Raw genomic sequence first — 25,011 nt, forward strand, 5'->3', positions numbered from 1 at the left:
GATTTTGCTGTGGCTCATTGCTTTATGACATATTTTCCCTAGCTCTTCTATGTCCCCCACTGCTATCTTGCAGTGTTTTACAGTTAATCCTAGCCACACTTCAGTTCACTGCGGGCACTTTTTTGTTCCAGTTATTCATAATTGTACCACTTTCAGTAACTAGCCCATAGGCTTTACCATGTCTGCTTAGTCAGGTTTGGGTTTTTTTAGCATTAGCAAGTCCGTGCCCTTATTGAACAGCTTTCTAGCTCATTGGTATATGGGGTGGACAAAATTAGTTCAGCTGGTTACCCTGTTGGCACATATCTGCCATTGTGATCCAGATAAAAGCCTTGCTTATGCTGGTAAGTACTTCAGATATTTCCTATGTAAAATGTAATTGTTGATTTTTTTTTCTGTCATCACATTGTTTTGCAGATTTGGTAAATCTAGGATTTTTGGTTCAGTTCGGAATGAGGAGATCCTACTAAACTAGCTTGAATGTCTCAATTAAAAATTGCAAGATGTGCCCTTAAGGTAATGACAACCTTTGCTTTCATTTCTGCACATTTCTCTAATGATTTGAAGCCAGACTGTGTCTAAGTTTCAATTTTTTTGTTGTTGTTGGGTTTTGTTTTTTTTAATTTGATGTACCAAGAGAGGATTACTCTATCTGTATATATGTAACTCAAAAATTCATCTGTCCTTTTTTCTGTCCACCTGCCCCAGAATTCTCTTTACTGCTGCAGAGCTGTTACACTAAAAATCTTGCTTATGTGCACAAAGGAAACACACCTTTTACATAAGTAAAGCTAATAAAGCTAAAAAATTATTGTTAGTATAACTGAAAGCGAAGCAGTCTAACCATTATTAGTCCAGATCTAATTGTTTAAAAAATAATGATAATGCAGATTTGTTATACATACACTTCCTAGTGCCTATTCCTTCTCCCAGTGTTGGGCTCACATCTCCACTGCTGCTCTGGGTGCTGAGCTTGGTGGTTTCATGCTGGTGGCAGTGGTGGGGTGTTATGGTGAATTGCCAGCATATGGAATGCTCCACTGCAGGCAATATGATGGTCATATTGATGGTTTCTTCTTCGCTCTGGGATCAACTTGGGGTCATTTTTATATGTCTTTCAACTACATTTTACATCTTTCCTCTGTCTTCATTGGTCTGCAGTTCCATATTACACCCAAATTTACTATATGTGGTGTCTTTTACGTAAGTTAGATACTATTTCTTTGTTACCCCTAAATCCAGTTTTGTCCAGCTTCAGGTCTTCATTTCTTTAACTGAACATGGTTGAGTTATAGCCAAGGAGTCTCCAGTGCCAGACTGTGCTCCTTCCTTCAGCATCCTATGCTTGTGGCCCTCTTCACTGCATCCTGTCTTTGCGGCTCAAGGGCTCTGCAGTTGTACCATGCCTGTCTCTCTCTGTACTGCATCATCATGCTAGTAGTAAACGCTATTCTGTGTAGAGTATCTGCTTGTTACTGCTTTCTGTGTAAAAACTGTGGTTGGTACTATACAAAGACAAATAAAACAAAGTAACTGTAGACACCTGGTACCCTTCCTGCTATTCCAGCTTGTTCTCTGTTGATATTCTTAGCAGCTGGTTTAACTGGGTCAAAAGACTTCCAGGAATGAAAGAATGAAACATGGGTGTAGATACATGTGGATGATAGTCAAAATATATGTGGCTGACAGTCAAATACGTACAGTGTTGACAACGAGACAAAAGGGGATTCCCCACCCCCACCCCCCTTCCGCCTGCAGGGCTGTGAAAATATGAAGAAATGCACAGACAATGGATTGTGCAAGCCTTCTACAGAGAAACTGAGAGCACAATGAACAAATTCCCTTCCTTGTCCTCAGGCATTGTATGGTAAATGGAAGATCTGGGGTTATTCTGAAAAGCAGCGAGAATGAAAATCTGGAAATTTGCATGCAGTGATTTGGAGAATTCTTTAATAGAATATCTTCTCCTCTTTTAAATTAATTTAATGTAATTTACTTTTATTTAATTGTCCTCTCCCTCTGCTGGAAAATAACCCCTCCCAATCCTGTTGCATATATGTTTTAGTCTTATATAGTTCAATACAGTTTACAGGGGGAATGCCCAGGACATTTTCCATGGTAACTGACAACTACTGAAGTAGGACTTAAACGCTTTAAACAGCGTAAATCAAGTAATAATAATGCTGTTATCACTTATATTCCTTTCTTACAATCTCCGTAGTGTTATTATAAAGGTATATAAAACCTTACATAATAGCAGAAAGCTTTATAGCTTATAAGAACTTGTTCAACATAAAGACAGTTTTAAATATATGGTGGTAAGGCTTTTTGATGAGATGTATGAAGCATTCTAGAGAAAAACACATTGTACTGCAATTTCATTGATGTAAGGTGGCAGATGGAAATCTTGTCGTCTGCAGTACCACCTCATTTCAAAGAGAATGCATTAACAGAGACAGAGTATTGCAATTTTTAATGTAAATAATGATTTGCCTTTCTGAAAGGGCCCATTTACAGCATTGAGGCCATTAAACTTCTGCCTTGACTTTTTAGGACTGTAATTCTGCAAGGGTATTGCAGAGCCAGTTTGAGATTGACAATTAAGTTCTCGCTTGTGCTACAAAGCTTTCTTTTATATTTCTGTTAAACTCAACAAACGACTGCTACTAATGTTTTGCTCATCAACTAGTAAGTGGAGGCCATTTAAAGCAGAAATGTAGGGTTTAGCTCCAGCTGCTGTTCTAATGTTGCAGAAAGCTTTTGCTGCAGTTCATTAAATTCAAGTTCAGGCAGTCGCAAAACTGCTAGCTAATTATTTTTTTCTTTCCTTGGCTGAGTGAAACCTGGTATCACTGACTTCCACTCACAAAATAGAGCTACAGAATTCTTCATTCTTGGAGACTGAAGACACAGAGCAGTGAGGAAGATACCAGCGTAATCCTTAAAATAACAGGTAACACCGAGATGGTGAAACTATTTCCTACCAGTTTGTCAGTCTATCCTGGGAGTCAAACTTTGTATGGGACATCGGTTCTTTGATAGTAGGCCAGTATTAATAACTGGTGGTTTGCGTTTTGGGGGCTAATAACCAGATGAATGGCTCACAAAGCCTGTTTGGAGAGAGGGATTCCAGCAAGCACTGGTCCTTGCAAAAACAGCCAGTGAGGGGAAGAAGCAGGGTCCTGGTGGCCCGGGTGGCTGCCTGGAGATGCAGGGTGGGTTACGTGGGTTCAGCCCCCTGGTTGCCAAGAAGCAGACCTGCATCTGAGAGTATCGTTCTTCAGCGCTGTGTGGGGTGTTTTAGTCTGTTACATTGGTTCAAAGCAAATTAAGGAATGAAAATTTCTTTCATTTTGTGGAATATCAAGACTAAAAATGAGATCCAAAGCCAAAATACACAGAAATGGAGATTCCCCTCCAGACCTTAAGTATGGAACATCAACCTGAATTATCACATATATGATGCTACATGTCTCTGATAAATTGTTTTAAATACACCTTAAGATTGTCTGTGCTACCCATGATTTTAAGTTGTTAGTACAGCTTATAGATAAAGTAACTAAAACTAGAACACCCATGTGCATTTAGTTCCTAGAAATAGGAAACACAAATAAATAACCTCCTGTCATGTTGCTGCTCACGGGAATAGGGGTTTACTTTGACTTCTGTGGTGATTTATTTACTCCGTGGGGGCATTACAAATAGAAAATATTTCCAAACTAGTCCACCAGGGATTCATCCCAGAATTCTTGGAAAAGTAACAGATTTGAGCTTCTGATAATCATTGTTTATTGTCATATCACGGTCAGGTTTCCAAAGAGAGACTTCGCTGTGATTGTACACGCAGAGGAGGTGGCCCTTACTATGATTTTACAATTAAAATTAACACAAAATGAATCTAACAAAGGAACAGTAGAGAAAAGTGTATTGTAACAGCAACCGTGGTGTGATTGAACCTAGATTGTGTAGAATTGGGTATCTTCAAGGTTTCTAAATACATAGGTGCAGCTTTGGTTTCTTGAAGAGAGGAAACAAATTATTTCAACCTCAGAATCCACATTTTAAGTATGCGTATTTTTGCTTTTGATAGCGTACTTTCAATTACCTGTAGGTTGTCAACTGGTAAGTATTGTCTAACCATGATCTTAAAAGTGAGAAGACACATCAAAGGAGAAATAAAGCTATGACAGCAATCAGTGCAAATCTGAGAAGTTCCAGGTAAGGATGTAATCTGGCATTTGCTTCAACTATCAAGACACAATGGGGGCACAGAAGAAAGTTAAGGGAATCAGGTTTAGAGTATGAATGCAAAACACAGTATGTCACCCTTCCTTTGTGTTTCTGTGACCGTTTTCATATTTTGTTGGTGATACAAGTTGTGTAAATAAGTTTGGGTTCAGTTTGGGAGTGATTTTTTTGTAGGACTTCATTAGGCACACATTAAAAGTAATCTGTCAATACTGGACAGCCAACAAACTGCATATGCATTCACTGAACTGTTCACTAAATTCTTGTCATGGGCTGAAATTATATAGCTATTTCCATATATGCATATCAATGAGCAGCACTGGGAAAAATTAAAAAGCTGAGATTTAAGTCGCAGTTTGACATGTATAGGTAAGAAAGGGGTTTTGTTTTTATCATCATTAAGGGAAGGAAAAAATTAGACTTGCTTTCAAACCCAACACTGAACTTGTGATGAAACAATTTTTTATTTGTAAGTTAAGCAAAACTGATCTGATATTTATTGGGAAACAAACAAGAAATCTTCAGCCATTTTAAAGAAATATGACACTATGAAGGGTATTTTTGAAAATAAACAAAAGTCATTCATTTTATAATATGAATTTCAGAATATAGTACTAATAAATTCCAGGACTAGGTTCTGCATACAACCCACAAAAGATTAAAACTTAATGCGGGAGCTACCAGCTCCTCAACTATAAACAGCCAAGTACCAAACCTTAGTTTCTCTAAAAAGACAAAGGCTTTGTAAATACATAAACACATAGTAATAATTAAATAGGTTCAACCTTGAACTGTTTGAAATGTGATTTATTTGAGTATGGAGAAGAACAAAAGCTGTGATCATGGATTATGATCCTGTGGCTAAGTTGTAGCTTCACCACAGTGACAAATTGAGGGACTTTTTCCTTTACCCGAAGGGGAGTCCAGACCAGATACAGGGCTCCCAGCAGAGCCGTATGAGGGCTGGGGGGGACAAACCAGCTCCATCAAGCTCTTGCCAGTGCAGCCCTGTGTGCAGCTGCCTCCCTCACTGCCAGGGTCTGCAGCTGAGTTGTGGTCCCTGTGTTGTCCACCACGACCACCCGCCTCAACTGCTTTTCAGGAAAGCTGTTTCCTAACCAGACCAGGACAACCAGAATTAAGTAGCATCCAAAAGTATCAACTTGTCAAGGCAGGTCAGAATACGAATCTAGAAATGGCTTATACACCAGGATGGAACTGCCACACTTGAGTACAAGAGTGGTGGTAACAGCCTGCCACCCTGAGACAACGGTGCTCTCACAAGGCTCAATCCTCTCCTGACAGCGAAAAGAAAGAGCAGCAGCATCTGCCAAATGTCACTGAACGTGTGCCTTACAGTAAACCTTGCAATTTTTCAGATCAAGCAGGACTCGGCAAAGATGACAGTTTTCAAAAGGATGTAGGAGATGCTTCACTAGCATGTCACCGCCGGACAACCCCCTCGGTGGCCAGGGGCACTGCCCAAATGAAGGGAAGCAAAATAAGTCACCTGCTCGCTCTGCTGACAAACAAATGAACCGGCAAGCACATACTATGACACCCCACCCCCCCCCACCCCCGCCTTCCTGAAAAAGTGCAAATTGTTTGTTCATCTGCCTGGTCATTACCTGCTTTTGGGTAGACATTCAGCTGTACTGTGTCTAAGGAAACGACCAGAAGACTGAGAAATAACCTTTTCTGTAGCCATATTGTGCTTAGTGGTGCCAAGCAGTTTCTGAATGGCTGCTTAAGCTCACTACTGTTGCAGCAGGATAATTTTCTAGACCTAATATTGTAGATCTTCACATTACTAGAAGGCTAAAACATTTACAAGGCTTGTCTAAGTCTCTTGATTTACATCCCTGTTTATCTCCTTTCATTATACTTTTCTTGGAAAATTGTATTCTCCTAGTATTTTTTTAAAATAAAGAATACACTTTCCAATCTGTAAGCCATTACTCTAGAAGTCTTGCAACCGATTGCCAAAGTTCTTTACTGAATGTGAAGACCTTATGATCTTCATTAGCATACCATAGATAATTCTCTTATGCAGAGTTTAAATTAGAATTTTGATTTTCTTCTTTCACGTATCTTTTTTAACTGTTTGTAGAATTCTGCCTGTACTGAATCAAGCAACTAAATCATCTTAAAAATTCCTCTATTGAATTGCAGGTGTGAAGACAATTCCAATGCTTCCGTTGATTCCAGCAGGAGAAAATGCAGGTAGGAAGTGCTTCTGAAAATCCTGAAATGCCTCTAAAGTCAGAGTTTTGTGCTCTCAAATTGGGTTTAAACCTTTTAAGAGTTAGTCTGGAAGTGTTACTCGGGAGGTAATAACTACTAAGATTGGGCAAAACCCCATGAATGGGTGTGTAAATACATGCCACAGAAATGGACATGAAAAACCTGAGTTTTGGAGAGCACGGAGACAGAATACGAGCAGAATATGAAAAAAGTAGAGTCAGGTTTTTTTCATAGGTAATCAACAACAAATTCTTGATTCTAGAAGAAATTAGAGTGAATTTGGTGATGTTTATTCAAAAGCTGGGGTGTAAATGACAATTTTATTGAATTGCATTGGGCATGTTTGTTTATTTGGAGGAGGGGGATTTTGCTCCCCGTTCCTTCTCATATGGGGGCAGGGACAGATTCAGCTGCACTGAAGTGAATAGATGTCTTTTAGTGAGCTCTTGATCCATTCCTTATTCTCCACAAAAGGGTTGGTTTTTCTGACCTAAAAATGGCAATTAAGGAAGAAAATTTTAAATACCATTGATCTATTGCATTTATTGGATATTTAGCAATCAATTAAATACGTGAACAAGGACTGTAGTAATGGACTTTGGTAGTTACCATAACATCAGAAAGTATTTTTCTTTCTTTTTAAAGAGAAAGGCTGATTTTTAACAAGAGAATGTTTACTAGTTTCTTTCAAACAAAGAGACTATTTAAAAGGTGGTCATATTTTAGGGATCTGGCTTTTATTGTTGCTCTATCCCAGCATAATATACTACATCTATTAAAAAAAGACATTAAATGATTTTGTGTTTATATTTATTGTCAGCAATACATAAGTTATGTAAAAATAACCCAGATGAAAATGTAAGACTTGTTACATTTTCACATCATCTGTATTAACTGAATAAAGCTTAGTGACAGTATACACAAATTTGCAGTAGTTGTACGTAAACATTTTGTGCATTAAAAAAGAAATATACGTAATTTAAAAAATAAAAATGCATTACACCATTTACAAATTAACATTAACCAAAAAAAAGGTAAACATTCCTCAGACAGCTGCCTCCTTGTTCTACAAAATAAATATTCAAGTAAATTAAGTTAGGCAAAATAAACTCAACTTTGGGTGAGCACAATTTACATAAAGGTAAAAAGACAGATTTCCATTTCATTCAAGGTATATTTTACAGTGATTTATACATAGTTTTTAAATTGGTCTCTTCAGATTGTAATATTGGAAAACAAACTTTATTACATTTTGGCAGGAGGAAGGGAGTTTCAAAATTGATGCTTTATACCAAATATAAACGGGCTTGTGCAGTTGTATCAAAGCTTCAAAAGGAACTGCTCCAGGACTCAAAGCAGACACAGTAATCTAGAAACTACAGATTTAAAAAGGAAAATACAAACCACCACATCAACAGGAAAATGTCTACCTTGCTATTTTCTGAATGGTTTATTTGATCACTGGAAACATTACTTTCACAAACTAACAATCTACAGTAGTGGCTGCTTTAGGCACTGGATTTGTAAAAGCGCTCTAATTTTTAAAGCAAATTGCTTTTCATTCTATACTGATAATTCACCTATTATTTATTTCTGGTTTAATGCTAAAGGGCTTAATCAACTTTGCAACTTTTAGCTTTACATAAAATTTCAGCCCCCCTTATAGCCTAGTATTTTTTTCTTGATAATGAGGGAAGCCATTCTGGCTTCAAATTTCTGTGCACTTTGTTCATAAAAAAAATAATAATAAAATGCACTCTAGATTTTATATGCAGCACTAGTATGATGCAGATGTGCATCAGCAAAATTCACTGACCAGATATAAAATGTAACACATACTAAAATACTTTCATGGATTGCAAAGGCCAAACATACTTTAAAAACCCTCCTATCTCTTTCTTCATTTGTCCATTTTACATAGTGAGAAAAAGGAGATGGCATACCTTTAACTTCAAGTTACTAAATTCTTAGATCTAGGACATAAAAATCTTCAAGGCAAGAACTAGGCAACAGCTCCTGCTAAGACCAGCCGGTATAATAAACAAAGATGACTCACTGCCAATGAAAGAAACCCTGTTCCCTCAATTCCGTATTGGTCCAATATTATTTGACAACACAGAATCAGACTTCTAAAAGTACAGAAATCATGATTAAGGTTTATGTCTCCACATGACAGTTATCATTATTTAAAACTTATAACTTTTCCACATTATTTTTTGTATGTCTGACAAAATAGGAATCAGCTAGGTTTTTCTTGTTTCTACTCAAGAATGCTGAAGTAATTAAAATCATTCAGATTTGTTTTTTCCTATGGATCTTTACAAAGTGATGTAAGACTGAAGCTCCCAGTCCTGCAACAGGTATTGGAATGAACCACTGCATGGCAGGGGGGCATGGCTTTTTAGCAGCTGCGGCCAGATCAAGGTACAAAATAAGAAATTAAGCCCATACAAAAGATTGTTACTATTGTTCCTCTCTGGTCATTATTCCCATTTGGGGAATACTTACGCAGCGGAAGGAAGGTCATTTTCTTGACACAGTAACACCACACTGGTAATAGAAGTTAGCTAAGTTAAAGCGGGACCATAATCTCTCTTGAACGTTCACAAAATGCACATTGGTTCCAGGAATTATTCTACATGGAACAAAGGTAGGTATTTTTAAGAACTGGTGTTACCATTTGATGTCCATGAGAGTCTTGTCATTGAGTTCAGTGGATCTGGGCCAAAGTTTGCAAAATTCAGTGTGCAAAAACTGATGCTTCTTGAGTAAAGAACGTGATGAGTAGGCAGAAATGGTTTAGATTATAAAAAAGACCTGAGAACCTAATACTGAACTTTATATAACAATTATTTTTGAGAGGTTGCCTGATAAACTTTTGTATTGCTTAGTAGTGGCATAGTCACTTATATGTTTAGGCTACACATAGAAGCCATTTGATGAGAATAACCCTTCTCAGGTCATGAATCACATCTGTAATAGGCATGTAGATACAGCGGCAAGTCAATGAGCTTCATGTCAGAAGCGTAACACTGAAAAGCCATAAGCATGGAAGAGGTTAATAGTGAGTTGTTACACTGCCAGAGTTTTTGAAAAAGTCATGATTATTAAAGTGGCAGAACTATTAATCTTACTGTTTACTTGCCAGTACACTCAAGAGTTTAACAGAATAATTAAGAGTCTATCCAATTATCCTAATTAGAAAAGACAAAAGGGCTGTGAGTATTGCACTGTCAGCAACAGTGAAAACGCTCTCGCTAGCAGAAGGGAAAAAAAGTAAACCCATTTTATTTTAGTCGAACAAGCAATCAGAATACCTTTTTAGACAGTATGTCACTCAGGATTACAGAGCAACCACTTTTCTTTTTCTTTTTTTCTAACAAAGTTAAATATAAAAAATCTAGTCATAAACAGCCTTCAAAGTACAATTAGAAACCAGCAGGACAATCTATACCAGTATAGGTAAATGGGGCAAGAAACTACACACTTGTATTACTGCCATGATATAGACTACAAATGGCCGCTGTGACAAGGAACGGTGTATACAGTACACATCGTTAGCCGATTCCATCCAGTCGCAGTCCAAACCGAACGCTACTCTCTTCAGGATTCAAGACCTGTCTATTTGACACTCCTTGCACAAGATACATTAACATCCTTTCTGAAAAGAGGCAGTTTCTATGGCAATACTAGTTAAGTGCATATCATGCTGCACTAATATAGTGCAAAAAATTGCCTTACATGTAGCAAAAAAGATGCAGGCAACAGTTTGAGTTAGAGAAAGTAGAAACGTATTGTAACATTTACAATGGGTATTCTTTTTCCAGACAGTAACCACTAGAAAATACTGAATCTGAGAATGCCTCCTTTCTGGATGTACATATGAGGCCTTTATAATCTGGAGTGATAACAGGACAGAATTTTGCAAGTGAGTCATTGCCCTCTGAAATGCAGGTTAACACAAGTTATCATCAACCAGCAAATTGTTGAACTTGCTCAGTGGGTTAATCGCAGTTAAAAGTGAATATTGTACTAAGCACTAAAACGCTCTTTAACAAGTATATAGGTTGATAAGAGTAATACATATGGTTCAACTATGTATATATGTTATGCCTGAATATAAAGAGTCATAGACAGCTTGGTACAAACTCTTCATGCGTACTGATTATACTTGGTTAATGATGCAGGGGCTTCCAACTGTTAATACCATGTCAGCTACAGTATTCCGGAGACAGAAGTGGTGCTTATAGTTTGTAAGACTGAGGAAAGACCACAAATCTCCAACTGCAGCATCTATTAATGTGATTCTGCCAGATTGATGGTCTAAAGTAAAGCAATAATACCTTGAATATCCGTAGGCATTATGAAATCCATCCTTCTTTATCTATGGTGCAGTTAAAAAAAGAAAAATTCAAAACACTTAATCCACTCCATAGAAAATCCCTGTGGCTTTGGATACCTTCTGATTTCAGTCCATTAATTTAGACTCCATTTGTCACTATGAGAAGTTACATTTTACATATCTGCATCTCCATCATAAGCCAAGGTTAAAGGTTTCAGTCGGTTGTTCTGCCTTCTCTGGGGCTTCTTTGGCTTTTTGCTGAAACAATAAAATAATTTGTAAATAGAACAAGAAACTAATAACATACAAAGATGGATTTCAGTCTTAAATGAAAGATGAGCTTGTTGTTTTAAAAAAATGCATTTCATTGTTCATTTATACTAAAACCTTCACTTGGATCAGTGATTATCTCTTTATCAACACAAAGCAACATCTAATTCAAAGCTCCGTTGTTCAGAAACAGGCTGTTACGGCGCTTGTGTGAGTTGATGAAATCCTTGGCAGGTACTCATGCAAGTTCAGTCAGTTTTCAGAAGAACCCAGAGCCTGCAGTGCGATTTTTGGTTCTCTTAAATTATATTACTTAAATCTTAACCTCTCTTGACACATCAAGGTTTTCCACAGGAAAGGTCCATCTTTTGATTAGTTTTATCTCATTATAGTTGCTGGAATGACTACAGTTTATTCTAGATCTTATAATCAAACCAGTCATAAATAGCAGAGATGTGGTTGTTAGCCATAACCATTCCTTGTGTAGCCTTGAATTAGATTTTAAACCAGCAGTATCTGCAATCCATTTGATATAGTTTTAAAAATCTACCAAGCCAAAGGAAAATGCATGCTTATACATGCTGTAGTACTTGTCTTTTAGAGTATGTGTATATACATATATATGTAAAAATATATATAAATAAAATATATAAGCATTTCTTTAACTCAGGCCCCTGCATCCTCAATCTTGTCCAAAACCTTAGCTATGTCACTTAGGCAGCCCATATCCAAATTTTTATTACCAAACTAGTTGTTGCAGTGGCCGCAGATTCCAGTCTGAAGAATCTGCAGTGGAGTTGTAGGCTAATGGATTTTCTTTTCCTCAAAAAATAAAAGATTTTTTTCCTAACTTACACAGAAGTGAGATTTTGGGGAAGGTTTTCTAAAAAAACAAACAAATCCAGAAGACCCCCAAATGCCTGCTAATGCAGTACAGCCAAGAGCCTGATGTGTATGACCACACTTCCCTCACCTTCCACCTGCACAGTCATTTGGATCGGAAATTTCAAACAGGACCTAGAAGACTTCAGGGGGAGCATTCTCAAAGGTGACCTGTTCTGGCAAAAAATCTTTGCTTTCACATGCACTAAAATTTTTCAACAAAATATTTTGTGTATGAAAAGCACATGAGAAAGTTTTCAGACATTCTTTTTTGTTGTGTATCTCTATATTCTGCCAAATATCAAATCTCACGTAACCGATTACTAATTTTCCTCCTTGCTGTTTCCCTGTGTTTTGTGATACAGACGCAATGAAATTATCATGGACACAGTACATTATTAAAAGAGATAAACTGAACAAAAATGAACTAGACAGTAAGCTACCCCATAACTGTAAGAAGTTCTTTTAACCACAGGAGAGCACCTGTATAACCATCATCTAGACTACAACCGGAGTCCGCTAACATCAGCTTGGAGAAAAGGACATGGAAAATCAAACGCTGCAGTTCACAGAACTGCCTGCAGTTTCTACAGCGGCAAATGTAAATGCTTGCATTACAGTCTGCGTAGGACTGCTTGTTCGTAAATAATTAAGGAACTCACCAGGCTAGATAGATCATAGAAACAATAAAGATGAGTAAAACAAATGCACCAGCAGCTACACCATAAACCCAGGTCTTCAGCCTCCCATCTAAAAGGAATGAATGTTAGTCAGTAGTGTTTGAGTTAGTCTTGTTGAATTATTAGTTCTGATACAGTATAGAAATACTTTTACAACCCAAAATAAATGTCTTCACTAGCAATTACACTTTAATAAGAATAAATAATGTTAAACAACTGAGCAATAACTTCTCTGTGCACACACGTCCTGTTTTTCAGCCAACATCTGGATAATCCCAATGGAGCCGAGATGTGGGGCAGAGGCAGCGAGACAGCCAGAGAGTGAGCTGCTAGCAGTGGGAAGTCCTTCAGCATGATCACAGGGCAGTTTATTGGCCCAGGACTCATTTATGTCGTTAGCATCAGTTTCCATTCTAGCTCCATTAAATCAATCTACTTGTTATTTTCATTCTTGTTGCTATTTGATTTTAAATTAAATACCCTTAGCATGTTTGACCTCATCTGTATCTTAACTGCACATGCACAACTTCCACTACTCCATAAAGTAATATTTTTTCAATTTCTTCCCCTACCAAATGCAAGTTTTGCTGTAAAACAACTTCTCCTCACAGAACATTCAAAAACACCAAAAAAGAAAACTCATAAATAGAAATATCTGTTGTTAATAAGGACTTACTTACGTGCAGTTTGTATTTTGGACATGATGGCCCTGCAGGCTGAAGTATACATCCCATTGCCTTGTTTTCCCTGATCCTAGATGCACTCCCTTCTCCCAGGAAAAACAGTGTGACTTTATCTGTGTGATCTTGCTCTGAACCCCAAATGAGCATCTCACAACTCAAGGTCAGTGCATGCTGTTTGACTCACGACTTTTATCTGACTCATTTTTCAAATTTCTAAATTACTTTTTTAAAAACGTTATTTTACAGGACATTAGCTAGCCTTGTTGCACCTCCCTGACAATGAAAATTCCACAAAAAATCTGAACTATTTCATTACAAGTGCCAAAATTTTTATTGCATGAATGTATGTTTCAATGTAAGAAAACACAGCTAAATTTTTTCTGACCAAATACTTACACCTTCCTGACACCTCTGTTAATGCAGTTGATGTTTCCACAATGGAATAATAACAAAAATTAGTCAGACCAACTGCTCAGATTCACAGTAGTGCTCTCTATTGCTGTACAGTCAAATTCAGGCTTTCTGTTCTTTAGCAAGGCATAGTCTTGCAGTCACATGGACAACTTGTTCAAGATTAATCAAAACAGAAACATTTTAGCTTCATTACATTAATCAAGCTAATGAAACATTATAACTGATAATATCTGATATAACTGAAATAACTGATCCATTAAAGATGAATTGAATAGATTTGACCTGACATCTAATGATACGATAATACGAATGAGAGGAATTCAGACTTTGGTACTGTTTAATAGGTTAGTTTCTTCTCTCCTTGGCTTACTTCCATTGATAAGTGTAAGGGGTTTCAGGTTGTTTTGGCTTTGCTTATTTTAAAATAGTATTATCTCCTTGAAAAAACAGACTGGCATTACCTTGTGTATGGATTTATTTATTTTTGCCAAAGCAGGAATCTCTGTTAATGAGGTCACTCCTGTTATGTAACTAAAGGCATCTAACGAATTTCTGAATTCCCCCTGGAGAGATTATTTCTAAGTCTACAAAGGAACTGTCATCTCAGACTCCTCAGTTTGGGGTAATACAACAGCACAGACACATGACGAGGATAGTTTTAATACCTTCCTTTCTGGAACTACAATATAATTTGTTGAGGACAGTGAAAGAGCTATTTTAAAACTAGACTTAGAAACTGCGAGGAAAGGAATAATCATGCTAGAGTAAATCAAAACCTTTCCAATAGATACCCAACCTGGGAATTAAAACAATCAAGCATAAATTGAATCTGAAGTGCAAAATACTCCTTTCCTCCACATTTGCTCATACCTTCACTGGATAAAGTATCTGTTGAATACTGTTGTTTTTATCTGAGCTGAGCTATGTTTCCTTCCTAACTTGAATTACTGGAAAATCGGTGAGTTTGCCTGAAATCTGAACTGTTCCTTGCTCCAAAAACCATGTCTGAGCTCACATGAGCACCCACGTTCCTAAAGAGTTGAAGGCGACTGTCTGACATTTGGCTATTGTCAGCACTCTGGCTGCTACAACCCACACTTTGACATTTTCAGGTGGAGTTAGCTAGAATGAGTAAAAGATAACATATTTGGTAAGATGCTGTTTTCTAAAGGAGGACCAGAAAAGCTTAATTTTCTTTTTTTTATTGTGGATTAAAGTAATAACTATGTAAAGACCATTTTATTGCAGGTATAAAATAGAGTATCACAGTACAAATAACAGTAAAAACTAGTAAGACTAAAGGGTTCTAACATAAGTATTTCTTACCCAAACATGATTTAATCTGCTTATTGGAAGTATTGCTGTAGTTCTCAATTTGCAGCATTTTATGGATTATGCATGTAAAGATACTGTTTTCATTTTTCAGATTAAAAAACATTCATAGAAGCTTTAGAAATAAATGAACACCCTAAGGCACAAATGTGTTATTTAGCTCTATGTTATTTAAAAGACACTTAAGAAGATAATGAATTGCTCTCATCATATAATTATCATTTTGGACAAGCATTGTATCTTTTTATGTGAAAGTTTTATTTCTGTCAGTGCTTAATAGTACCAGAAAATATTTACTGAAATCTGATCACATGATGGACTTCATAGAATACTTTTCATGGGTAGCTGTCTTATGTTTCTTGCCACTCTTGCACATAAGTCCTTTCTAAGCTCTAAAGAGCATAAAAGCAAATATTGGCTATAGAGACTTAGAGCATGTCTATGCTAAAGATCAATAATGTGGTTAGCTCTTTTCTAACATGAATTAGTTTAAATATGGATATGGCAGAAAAGCATTAGTGTATCTATACTGCTTATTTTCCTACAATTTGCGCTACGGCTGCAAATTTTAAGTAGCCCTTACCCTTTGCGGTCTAAAGTGCTAACTTTTCACTCCTGTGTCAACAGCATTTTTGGTTGAGACAGCATAATCTAATATCCTAGCTTACACCTTTGCAGCCCACTCCCTTCTAAAGTCACATTTCAAATAGCTGCTGTGAATTTTAACAGGTACAAGGGATTAAAAGGAAGTCTGCAATACAAGATTTGATTAAGTATATTGATGGAGTAGCTGGGAAGGCTAGGGGTTTGCTTATGTCTCTTCCTTTGTTTTCAGCCAGGGCAGATGCCTGTCTTCTTGAATGAACACTTAAGTGTTTTTCTTTTCTTCCCTGGCATCACAGAAATGTAAATGCCAGACCCTGCAGCAGTACTTGGCATTAAGAACTGCTCATTGCATGACTTCACCTGGCCCAAAAGGCTGTAGAAACCAGGTCCTTCCTCTTCCTGACTGGTTACTGGAGGGCTGGGTAGGGTTCACAGCTCGACTGGTTTTCACATCTCCCTTTTTGTCCTCCATGGTGGGGATCACCACCACCGGGATGAGAGTGCACTGTTCGAGTGTGCCATCAGAGGACATAACTTCGGTGTATCCGTCTTCACAACTGCACGTTCTAGTCTGTAGGGAACAAGTGTTTTACACGGTGTAGCAGAAACACATAGTTTTCTGTGACCTATCAAGCAAAACACGGGTGACTAGAGGAGGAGACTTTTTTGTTGGGTGCTAGCCTGAAGAGTACCTCCTCGGGTATTTTTATGCAGGTTTGTACCAAATCAACAGAGATTATTAGCATTCATTTGAAAGGTAGAACATGTTCTGAGGTTGATTTTAAAAAAAATAATAATTAGCAAAATCTCTGAAAATTCTTTTTGTTGGCATAATCTTTGTAACGCAGAGAGATGTATGGGAAGCTCTCGCGGGGGTGTTCTATGCTCCAATGCAGTAGCACATACCTCACTACAGTAAGCGTGGGGTTGGCTGCACGGTGGGTTACATGACCTGTCAGCATCTGGTTGGCGCATCACTAAACAGCCCCCTGTAGGACAGAAAACCATACTTTGACACGGTAATACCTCACCCCTGATGAAATTACTGATGTCACTACTTGCTACAGTATGTAATGGATTACAATTCTATTGCTAATTTGAATTTAAGAGCCCTCTTATTCCAAGGTGAAGGATAATCGGTATCAGGTATTTTCTTACAGGGAGAGTAAGGATAGAGCACATGTATTTGCATTCATGTGCATTTTAGAGAACTAATATTTGGCAAGTGAACCTTTTGTTTTTCCCTTTGTTCCTTTGGAGGATTGTTCAATAAACAGTATAAATGTTTTGTTGTGCTTGAGGGAATAGATTTTGATTCTCTAGGGTCCCCCTTCTGACTTACATGTTAAAGCTGTGGCCACAAAGAAAATAAAAGCATGGATTAATATGTTTGCCTGTTAAACCGAAAACAAACTAATCATCCAGTTTATGAATGGATACTTCTTTTCTGCTGCTCCTTTTTACACATGCTATAACTTTGCTTCTTATGAAGCCACACTTCATGCTACTCTAAGACAGATTTTTCAGAAGGACAGAAATAGTATCAGGAGAGCATGGACTGAATGCTACAATACTGATGAGATAGAGGATTTCAGTCTTTTTCCTCTTTTTATACAGTCCTAGTTCTCATTTCTATAGCTTTCTGTACAGTGCAGTTATTGTTATGGACCAATACACACAATCAGGCTTTCACTATCATTTCAGCCAGAATGACTAAAATACATTTAGAATCAGTATGAATTTACCTGGATTTCCTTCTAGCTTACATAAGAGGGTTATGCATTGCATAATTTAAAATTTATACTGCTACAGGACAACTTATGTTGCATCTCCCAAATTATTGACATTTTTATACTGGTGTGATATGATGATGAAAACCTGATAGCTGAGGTTGGTCACAACCATAGCAGATGTAGTTAGATGTGGTTACGTAGATCCAAGTGTTAACAGGATGGCCAATGAAGAACAAAGAAAACACTGCTGGTTGCCGTAAGTTTTCCCCACCCCCAGAAAGGAAAATTGTATATCCTAGCATATAAATCACATGCCTGTGGGAATCTATGTAATAAAATATCAGTCATCCAAGGAGGCTGCAGAAGGAAAGAGTTGCCTCATCGCCCATGGGAAACAACACCTTCAAGTAAAAAAGAACTATTCAGCACAATAATATTATGAAAGTAAATAAGAAAAGGCCTTAAGACTCATAATAAAGACCTGATAATGTCTGAATTAAAGTACACTATGTTAGAGCCAAATGTGCAGCAATAAGGCAGCAAAGAAATACTGTAATCAGAGAGATGGGTTGAGTCTAGATCAAAACAGGTAATCTCAATTTAAATCAATTATGTATGTGTATCTATCAGTTTGATCTCTTAGTTTATACAAACCACTTTCAAAAAAACATTCAAACGTAAATTACAATCTGGTTCATGACTGTATATGACTGTATAGCAGAGAAGTTCTCTCAGAACATTATACTTAAGAGCTTTGTTTGGAAACTATCAGGAACATATGAAAAATACAGTTATGTATTGTGCAGAAACTGGTGATTACATTGTCTGGAATTTTCCACTAGTCCTCATTTCAAATCAAAAATTTACCACAGCTTTAGAACAAAGTTTTGAAAAAAGATACAATATAGGTCTGAGGTTAGTCTGCCTAGGAGGTCTCATCATGAAAAAATTGCCAACAACACATATTCATACATTTATCTCTCCTGGCATTTATCACATGGCTGTATTCAGGCGCATAAGAACAAACTTATTTTTATGTGACTGTAATTTACAACTATATTCTGATTTTAACATCTCAGAGCCATAATCACTAAGATCCTATTTATTCTGAAATCCTGTAGGACCTTCAATATATAATATCATATATTAATGTCATTAAGAATTCTTAGTTAGAGTTATACTTACCATATGGCATCTTAGCTAGGCAGGAAGCAATCAAGGTGCATAAATAATGCCCTGTTGCATTTGTTGTGAAAGATGATGCATTTTAATATTCTTACAGCACAAGGTGACACAAAAGAGACTTTGGGCGATTAAGAATTATTTTAAAACCTTGTAAAAATAATACAGATATTTTATTTCTACTGTTACAAGAGACAGTAGTGGTAGATTCCATCATCAAGAAGTATCGCACTGGTAGTCCATGAATTACAGCTCCCCTCCTGTGACTGATCTGACAGTGGCTGGCATCGAGGATGTGCTTACCATCTCTGGGAGTCTTTTACTATCACCTAGGCTGATATTAAAATTATTTAAAAAATATTTTTTTAAAAAAAATGCATAACTCTTAGCTTAAATGAATCCCTAATACTGATAAATAAATTCATATAAATAGATATATATAAAGATTTTCTTGAATTCGGAGACCTGTCATTCTTAATTCATAGTGTTTTGTGCTTTGGTTTGCAGAAAAAGTAATTACATCCCATAGCTGTTCAATGAAATACCCTGCTTTAAGTTTATGTAATTGAAGTAAAGAAATGAACTTATATTAGCACATTTATTAAAATTTGATAATTTGTAATTTTCAGGAGATATATGCTATATGCATGATATTATCAAGCTTTGCATCTCTCTGTGCTTCTGTATAGGCACTGAAATGAACTTTAATACATTTTCCATTTGTTGGGAAAAGACATTATCCACTCATTTTCCAGAGTTTTATGCGTATATAAAAAGAGTAGTTACCTGTGACGTTTAAACCATCTGACCTTTGGCACCACACGGTTCGAGAAGACCCCTTCCATGGGCTAGCCATCCACTTGTATTCATAGCACTGGCCATCTACACAGAGAACATTCACTTTTCAACAAATTTGATGACGAGATTTTAGGCTACCACCAGCAGCACCCACACTCATCAATAGACCACACTCATTATGTTTAATGGCTCTTATGGCTAAGAAGGCCTCTTACCCCTTCACTGAGCAACTTAGAAGGGTGCACTACACACATGGAGGCCCCAGGGTCTCCTGTGTTTACTGGATATGTACGGAATAGACCATATGTGTCCCATACACTAACTATAATGGTGGTACACACTGCCCGTGCAGTAAGCCTAATGTAGTTAATAGGCAAAACAGGTGTTTCCAATAATCTCATAATGGTCGTGGCCCATCTGTTGCACAAAATCTTTTAGGAGTCTGGTTCCTTTCCCGGTGACACTGAGCTTCAGTCAGTGCTCCAGTGCTTGGTGAAGTGGCCTGGCTGCTTCTGGCTTCACATTTCAGCTCATCTGTACACCTCTCATATGGCCTGGGATAAATCATGAAGTTCTTCTACACCTTAGCTCCCTTATAAATGTAAAATTATTTTTTGCCTGATCTGTCTGGCCTCTGAATGGACAAAAAAATGTCTTTACAGGAAATGACTTTTCTTCACTACTTTGTCCAGTGGTGAGCAGGACTGAGACTTTTTAATGTCATTGTCATGCCATTAACAACAATTCAAAGGGTAGACAGAAGTCTAGATTTCATTATGGATTAAAGATTTCTTATTACTAAGGTTATCAAGCAGATAAGAGAACTATTTCTTCCCATACTATAAAAATAAATTTCATTAATATGAAAGGATCATCAATTCTCCAGAGACTGTGTTTAAAGTGCCAACATTTGATTAGTTAGCATTTGAAAATTTATTCTGTTTACAGTTGATAGCTGGAAAGCAAAAATTTAAGTTCATTTCTACATCTACCAAATCCATATTTGCCTAAATTTGATACCATGAACAGAAAGAAAACGAAACTACCGTTCTGTATTTTTGTCTTACAAGAAGCACACTGTGTATATTTTGGTGCTTACCATTGCATGATCTTGTTTCCAAAGCCTGTTCTGGACAGAGATGTTGATTCTCTAATTCCTGAATGATCACTGCCCGAGATCGGACTTGTATCCCTCCAAAGCCGAGATCCTCACCATTAACACAGGTTAGCTGACAAAGGCTCCATTCTGACCACTCTCTCAAGTAACAGTCCCCTGTTAAATAACAATTTTATAAGAAGAACAATCATCATATGTGAAGAGTTTTTCATGCTGAATATCTTAGAAAAAATTGTCTAAATCTGGTTTCTTAATTTTTTTTCTTTAGAGTGCCTTTCATTCCTCTTTTTAAACATGACTTATACTTAAGAGAAGATAATATTCTGACACTCTCTAAATATCTGTGTAGTAGAAAATAGTAATAAAAAGATTACACAAAGCCTATTTGTTCTGTAGCATTCCCATAGGATCACTCTCATTTTGAATTTGAGTAACACTCCACACAGTGTCTGGATTTTTTTAAATTTTAGGGTATTGTGCTCTGTATGCCTTACAGTAAATTTGTATATCTTGTTCACAATTCTTCTTTGATCTTAGAAAGATAAAAAAGTGTCAATTTTTAGAAAGATTAATTGTTGCTTATTCTCATGCAGAATTTCTCTAAACAGGCAGTAGAAGCAACTTCTAGAATGTTCTTTGCAAGAAAAGGAAACAGGAAGGTGACTAAAATGTCTGAGAGTTTTAAAATGTTATCTTATAGATTAAAACTGAAAAATAAAATTATACTAATAACACTAATTAGCACGATTGGCTAAAGAACATTTAGTGAAGATCTGAGGCACAACACAAAGAGACCATTTTGTTAAAACTGCAGTATACAATGGGACTAGGCTGTGTACAGACTCATAAATAAACTTCTTAGTTCTCATTATTTCAGTGAAAGAGCTATTAAAAATTAATGCTACCTTGCATTATACTGATGACAGATATAATCAGTACTGTGTTGACCAGATGCCTGATTAATGAAGGAATTTTATTTGCCAACGTTAGGAAAGCATGCGAAGAAATGAATAATTGAAGAACTGATGTATACATAATAGGAAAACAAGTACTGATTTTTGGAAACATTAGTTGGAGAACATCATTAGCACATCCCCACAGGGCAGTTATTCTTGCTGGCTAAATGTGGGATTGTTGAAGAACAGGTTCCTGCTCAGCAAAATTTTAAAAGCAAGCAGTAAGCAGCTATTTATTTATATATAAATTCCACTAACAATAAAACATAACTACAAGCTTTTTGTTCTTCCAATTTAATTTAGTAAGTAAAAATATGTGAAAATCATGCAATCAAAATGTTGTGCACAAAGCAGTGATGGAATCCTCTTTGGTTTTGATTATTTTCTATTTATTGAGGCAACTTTACCTTCAATTCAATCTGAAATGAACTGGACAAAAAATTCTGAGAAAGAAGAGAGTTGCAAGAGAACAAAAACAGTGTACTGGTATGGAATGACAGCTACATTAGAAATGAAGGAGTTAATCTACTTCTGAAGATACATGACTTTACTGAATGAAAGCAATATACTTCAAATTCTACAAATAAGTGTTTGAAATGAACTGGAGGGGTTTTACTGGAAATCAAACAGCTGTTGTTGGCTCTTAATCCTTCCCAGTATGAGGGGTCATGGACCTGATCATTTATAACAGATCTTTTGGATTCAGTCTACAAGGGCAATGACAGTGCATGTCACCTCCAGCAAGTTAAGCATCTAGCAATCATTACATTTTCTCAGAGATCAAAATATTAGTTTCATTTGGAATAGTCCCTTTAAACAAAAAAAAAAAAAAAAGACTCACTAGCTTAGCTTCCTTAGACAAGGCATCCTTAGTAAAAGGCATCAAGTTATTAGTCGCTGTTAAAAGTATTAGTAAAGCTGTTAGGTGATCTAAGCACTTTAAGTAAACATTTACCTGTAAACCAACAGCTTTCTTATAGAAAGCTTTCTTATAGAGTTAAATGCAGGTTTTATTTCAAAATATGTTGTTAAAAAAATCTATTCTTATTAGGTATAATCTGTGACTGAGACACTGAGACATGTCTTTTATGAAATTTAAAACCTGGCATTTTTTTCTAATTGATTTACTGTCAGGAAGCCTCTACCAGAAAGCAACTCTGTTGATAATTTGCTGGATTAATCCAATCAGTAAAGCATGTGAAAAAGATTTAATTGCCTGTGGCTAATTGCTAGGCACTGATAACTATAATGATACCAAACCAATCTTGAAATGCAACTTTTATTTGAATAGCTTTGTTACCTGGACAAGGGACAGTGCAGGTTTCCTCAAGTATCATCTTCTTATTACCATCTATAATAGGCTCTATTTCTCCACAGAATTCCTCATCTACTACTTTTCCAACATCTTCAATGGATCCATCAAAAACCACACAGGAAATGTTCCTCATTCGTGTTCCTTCTCCACATTGAGCATCCTGAGGAAGGAGGACATACATGGATGCTGGACAGAGGAAAGGGCCAAAAGACTAGATCTGAGCTACGTGTCATTCTGTCTTCTATTATTTTTTGCTTAAGCATTTATTCATTCTGCTAAGGGGGTAGGGGGTGGGAGTGGTGGTGGGGAGGAGACATTATTCTTTACTTCTGAAACAAACTGTGAAAAAAATAAAAAACCTAAAATACTGCTGGCCGCTACCACTGTTTCTTAAACTATGGAGCTCATTTTGCCTTTGAAACGCACCCATGGAAGTATCTCAGGTGAAGATCTCTTCTAGGATGCCAATATATTTCCACAGATACTGTTTTACAGTAGAGGGATTTCAATTATTAGCTAAGATACTGCTCAGGTACCAAATTTTACATTTATACTTTGAACATCTTTGGATATTGTTGTATCCATTGACAGATATGAACTCTAAGAATAACTTTTTGTATAAGAGAGGTGGGAGCAAATTGTTTGCAGTGGTATGAAGCAGGTATCTGAGCATATCACAAATATGTCCAGATACACAAACTACATAACATCAAAGTCCCATCTGGTTTTTACCTCTACTTTGCATGCAGACCATTGACCATATTGCCATCGATAACAAGGTTTTACTGGACAGGGTTTGAATTGCTCCATCTGAGAAGGACAAGGCCTCCCATCACCCTGAAATGGCTGATTAATGGTTCTTCTTCTGATCATTTTTCCTGTAAATAAGAAACAGCAATATAACTAACAACAAAGTGGTTACACTGATTTATTCCTCAAGATGGTTCTTTTTTTGTAAAAAGCATTGTGTTTGAATACGGTAATTTTTTCCACATTTGACAAATGGGATTTTAAAGTTGATCTGTTGGTTCTTGTCTGTTATATGGATTTATATTTTCCAGGTCAGACACTTTATATTGTATCATTTGTTTGTATTGCAAGAAGTGCAGGAGGATGTCTGATTAGGATTTCAGATTGCTCCTGTAACACCAAACAAAAGTAGTAATTTTCTAGTTCAGAAGCCTGGGGAAAGATACTCTTTCTGAATGTGACAACAGATTTATGGCACTTCAGTAAAGTCCAGCTCCTCATCTGCAGTTTGCTGCTAGAAGAGACCAACATGTTTTGTTCTTCCCTGAATTAATACAGAATCAGGTGTCCCATGGCTGGCTGATTGCAGCTGGCAACTTTCCGTTGCTGTCTGTCTGGATAACATGATATGCAGATTTTGCAGGACATGAAGGATTCTTCACTCAGGCCCAAAGAAAATTAAAATACAATAGGTTTATCAAACATTAATCTTCAATTCAACCATGAGCAGCACACTACCCAGTATCACTGAGATACAGGTTCTATTTCAAATACTTATATAAACAGAAAAAGGAAGTAATTTTTATCATCTTGGCAACTCTTGCTTCTTTCATCTTGCAGTGGACATTAGACTATTATGCTTCATTACAGAGATGTCATGTGATACAACCAAAATATTTTTTGTGTGCCAGAAGTAGTGGTAAAGTGGCTGCTTTAGAGTTGACACCCACAAAGTTCTCCACTGAACCAACACAACTGTGGTATTTTAATCTATATATAGATAAATATATGAACCAAGTCTGAAATAAGATGTATATAATTAAATGTATATAAATGGATTATAATAAACTAAGACATCGCATAGATTTACGTACATAGCACCCAGTGTTAGCTGGACAAAACAATCTTTAATTCCACATATCAACCTGATGCATTTGGAATTGAACACCCTAATGCTCATGACATGAGTCTTTTGCTGAGAGCAAGCTACACAAGTCACGATCCAGCAGCAGGACTGTATCAATCCTGCAGACAGCTGTATTCACTGCAGCTAGCTAGAAAGATGTTTGCCAAGTGGAGCCTCATCGTTCTTGGATTCACAGCTGCTCCAACTGAGATGTCACAGGACAAAAAAGATCTTGAAAAGTACTGGAGAAAATAACCCAATGAACAACAACTAGCAGAACCCTTACGTACAGAATTTTCCCTCAGCTTTAAAGGTATTTGCATGGGTACTCAA

The 25,011-nt window shown here is 36.7% G+C and overlaps 1 protein-coding gene and 1 long non-coding RNA gene across 5 annotated transcripts in view; one reads left to right on the plus strand and one right to left on the minus strand.

Annotated features, from left to right (window-relative positions):
* Positions 1–22,974, plus strand: part of LOC119146401 — a 37,804-nt gene extending 14,830 nt beyond the window's left edge. For 2 of the 3 annotated variants that reach the window (XR_005103724.1, XR_005103723.1), the window contains 4 exons: positions 418–6,471; positions 12,925–13,509; positions 20,538–20,638; positions 22,865–22,974. This is a non-coding gene — a long non-coding RNA (uncharacterized LOC119146401). Of the gene's footprint in view, positions 1–417; positions 6,472–10,319; positions 10,421–11,963; positions 12,153–12,924; positions 13,510–20,537; positions 20,639–22,864 lie in introns of all 3 variants that reach the window. The other variant, XR_005103725.1, reaches the window with a different exon arrangement.
* Positions 7,211–25,011, minus strand: part of THSD7A (thrombospondin type 1 domain containing 7A) — a 287,802-nt gene continuing 270,001 nt past the window's right edge. Inside the window, exons 24-31 of one of the 2 annotated variants that reach the window (XM_037383974.1) lie at positions 23,535–23,680; positions 22,788–22,962; positions 20,514–20,687; positions 19,403–19,498; positions 16,608–16,690; positions 16,062–16,272; positions 12,649–12,736; positions 7,211–11,092 (exon numbers count right to left, since the gene is read on the minus strand). In XM_037383974.1, the coding sequence (XP_037239871.1) occupies positions 11,008–11,092; positions 12,649–12,736; positions 16,062–16,272; positions 16,608–16,690; positions 19,403–19,498; positions 20,514–20,687; positions 22,788–22,962; positions 23,535–23,680 (1,058 nt within the window). In that variant the 3' untranslated portion in view covers positions 7,211–11,007. The remainder of the gene's footprint in view (positions 11,093–12,648; positions 12,737–16,061; positions 16,273–16,607; positions 16,691–19,402; positions 19,499–20,513; positions 20,688–22,787; positions 22,963–23,534; positions 23,681–25,011) is intronic. The other variant, XM_037383975.1, reaches the window with a different exon arrangement.

The sequence above is a fragment of the Falco rusticolus genome, chromosome 4 (genome assembly GCF_015220075.1).
Source record: "Falco rusticolus isolate bFalRus1 chromosome 4, bFalRus1.pri, whole genome shotgun sequence".
Classification (NCBI taxonomy): domain Eukaryota; kingdom Metazoa; phylum Chordata; class Aves; order Falconiformes; family Falconidae; genus Falco; species Falco rusticolus.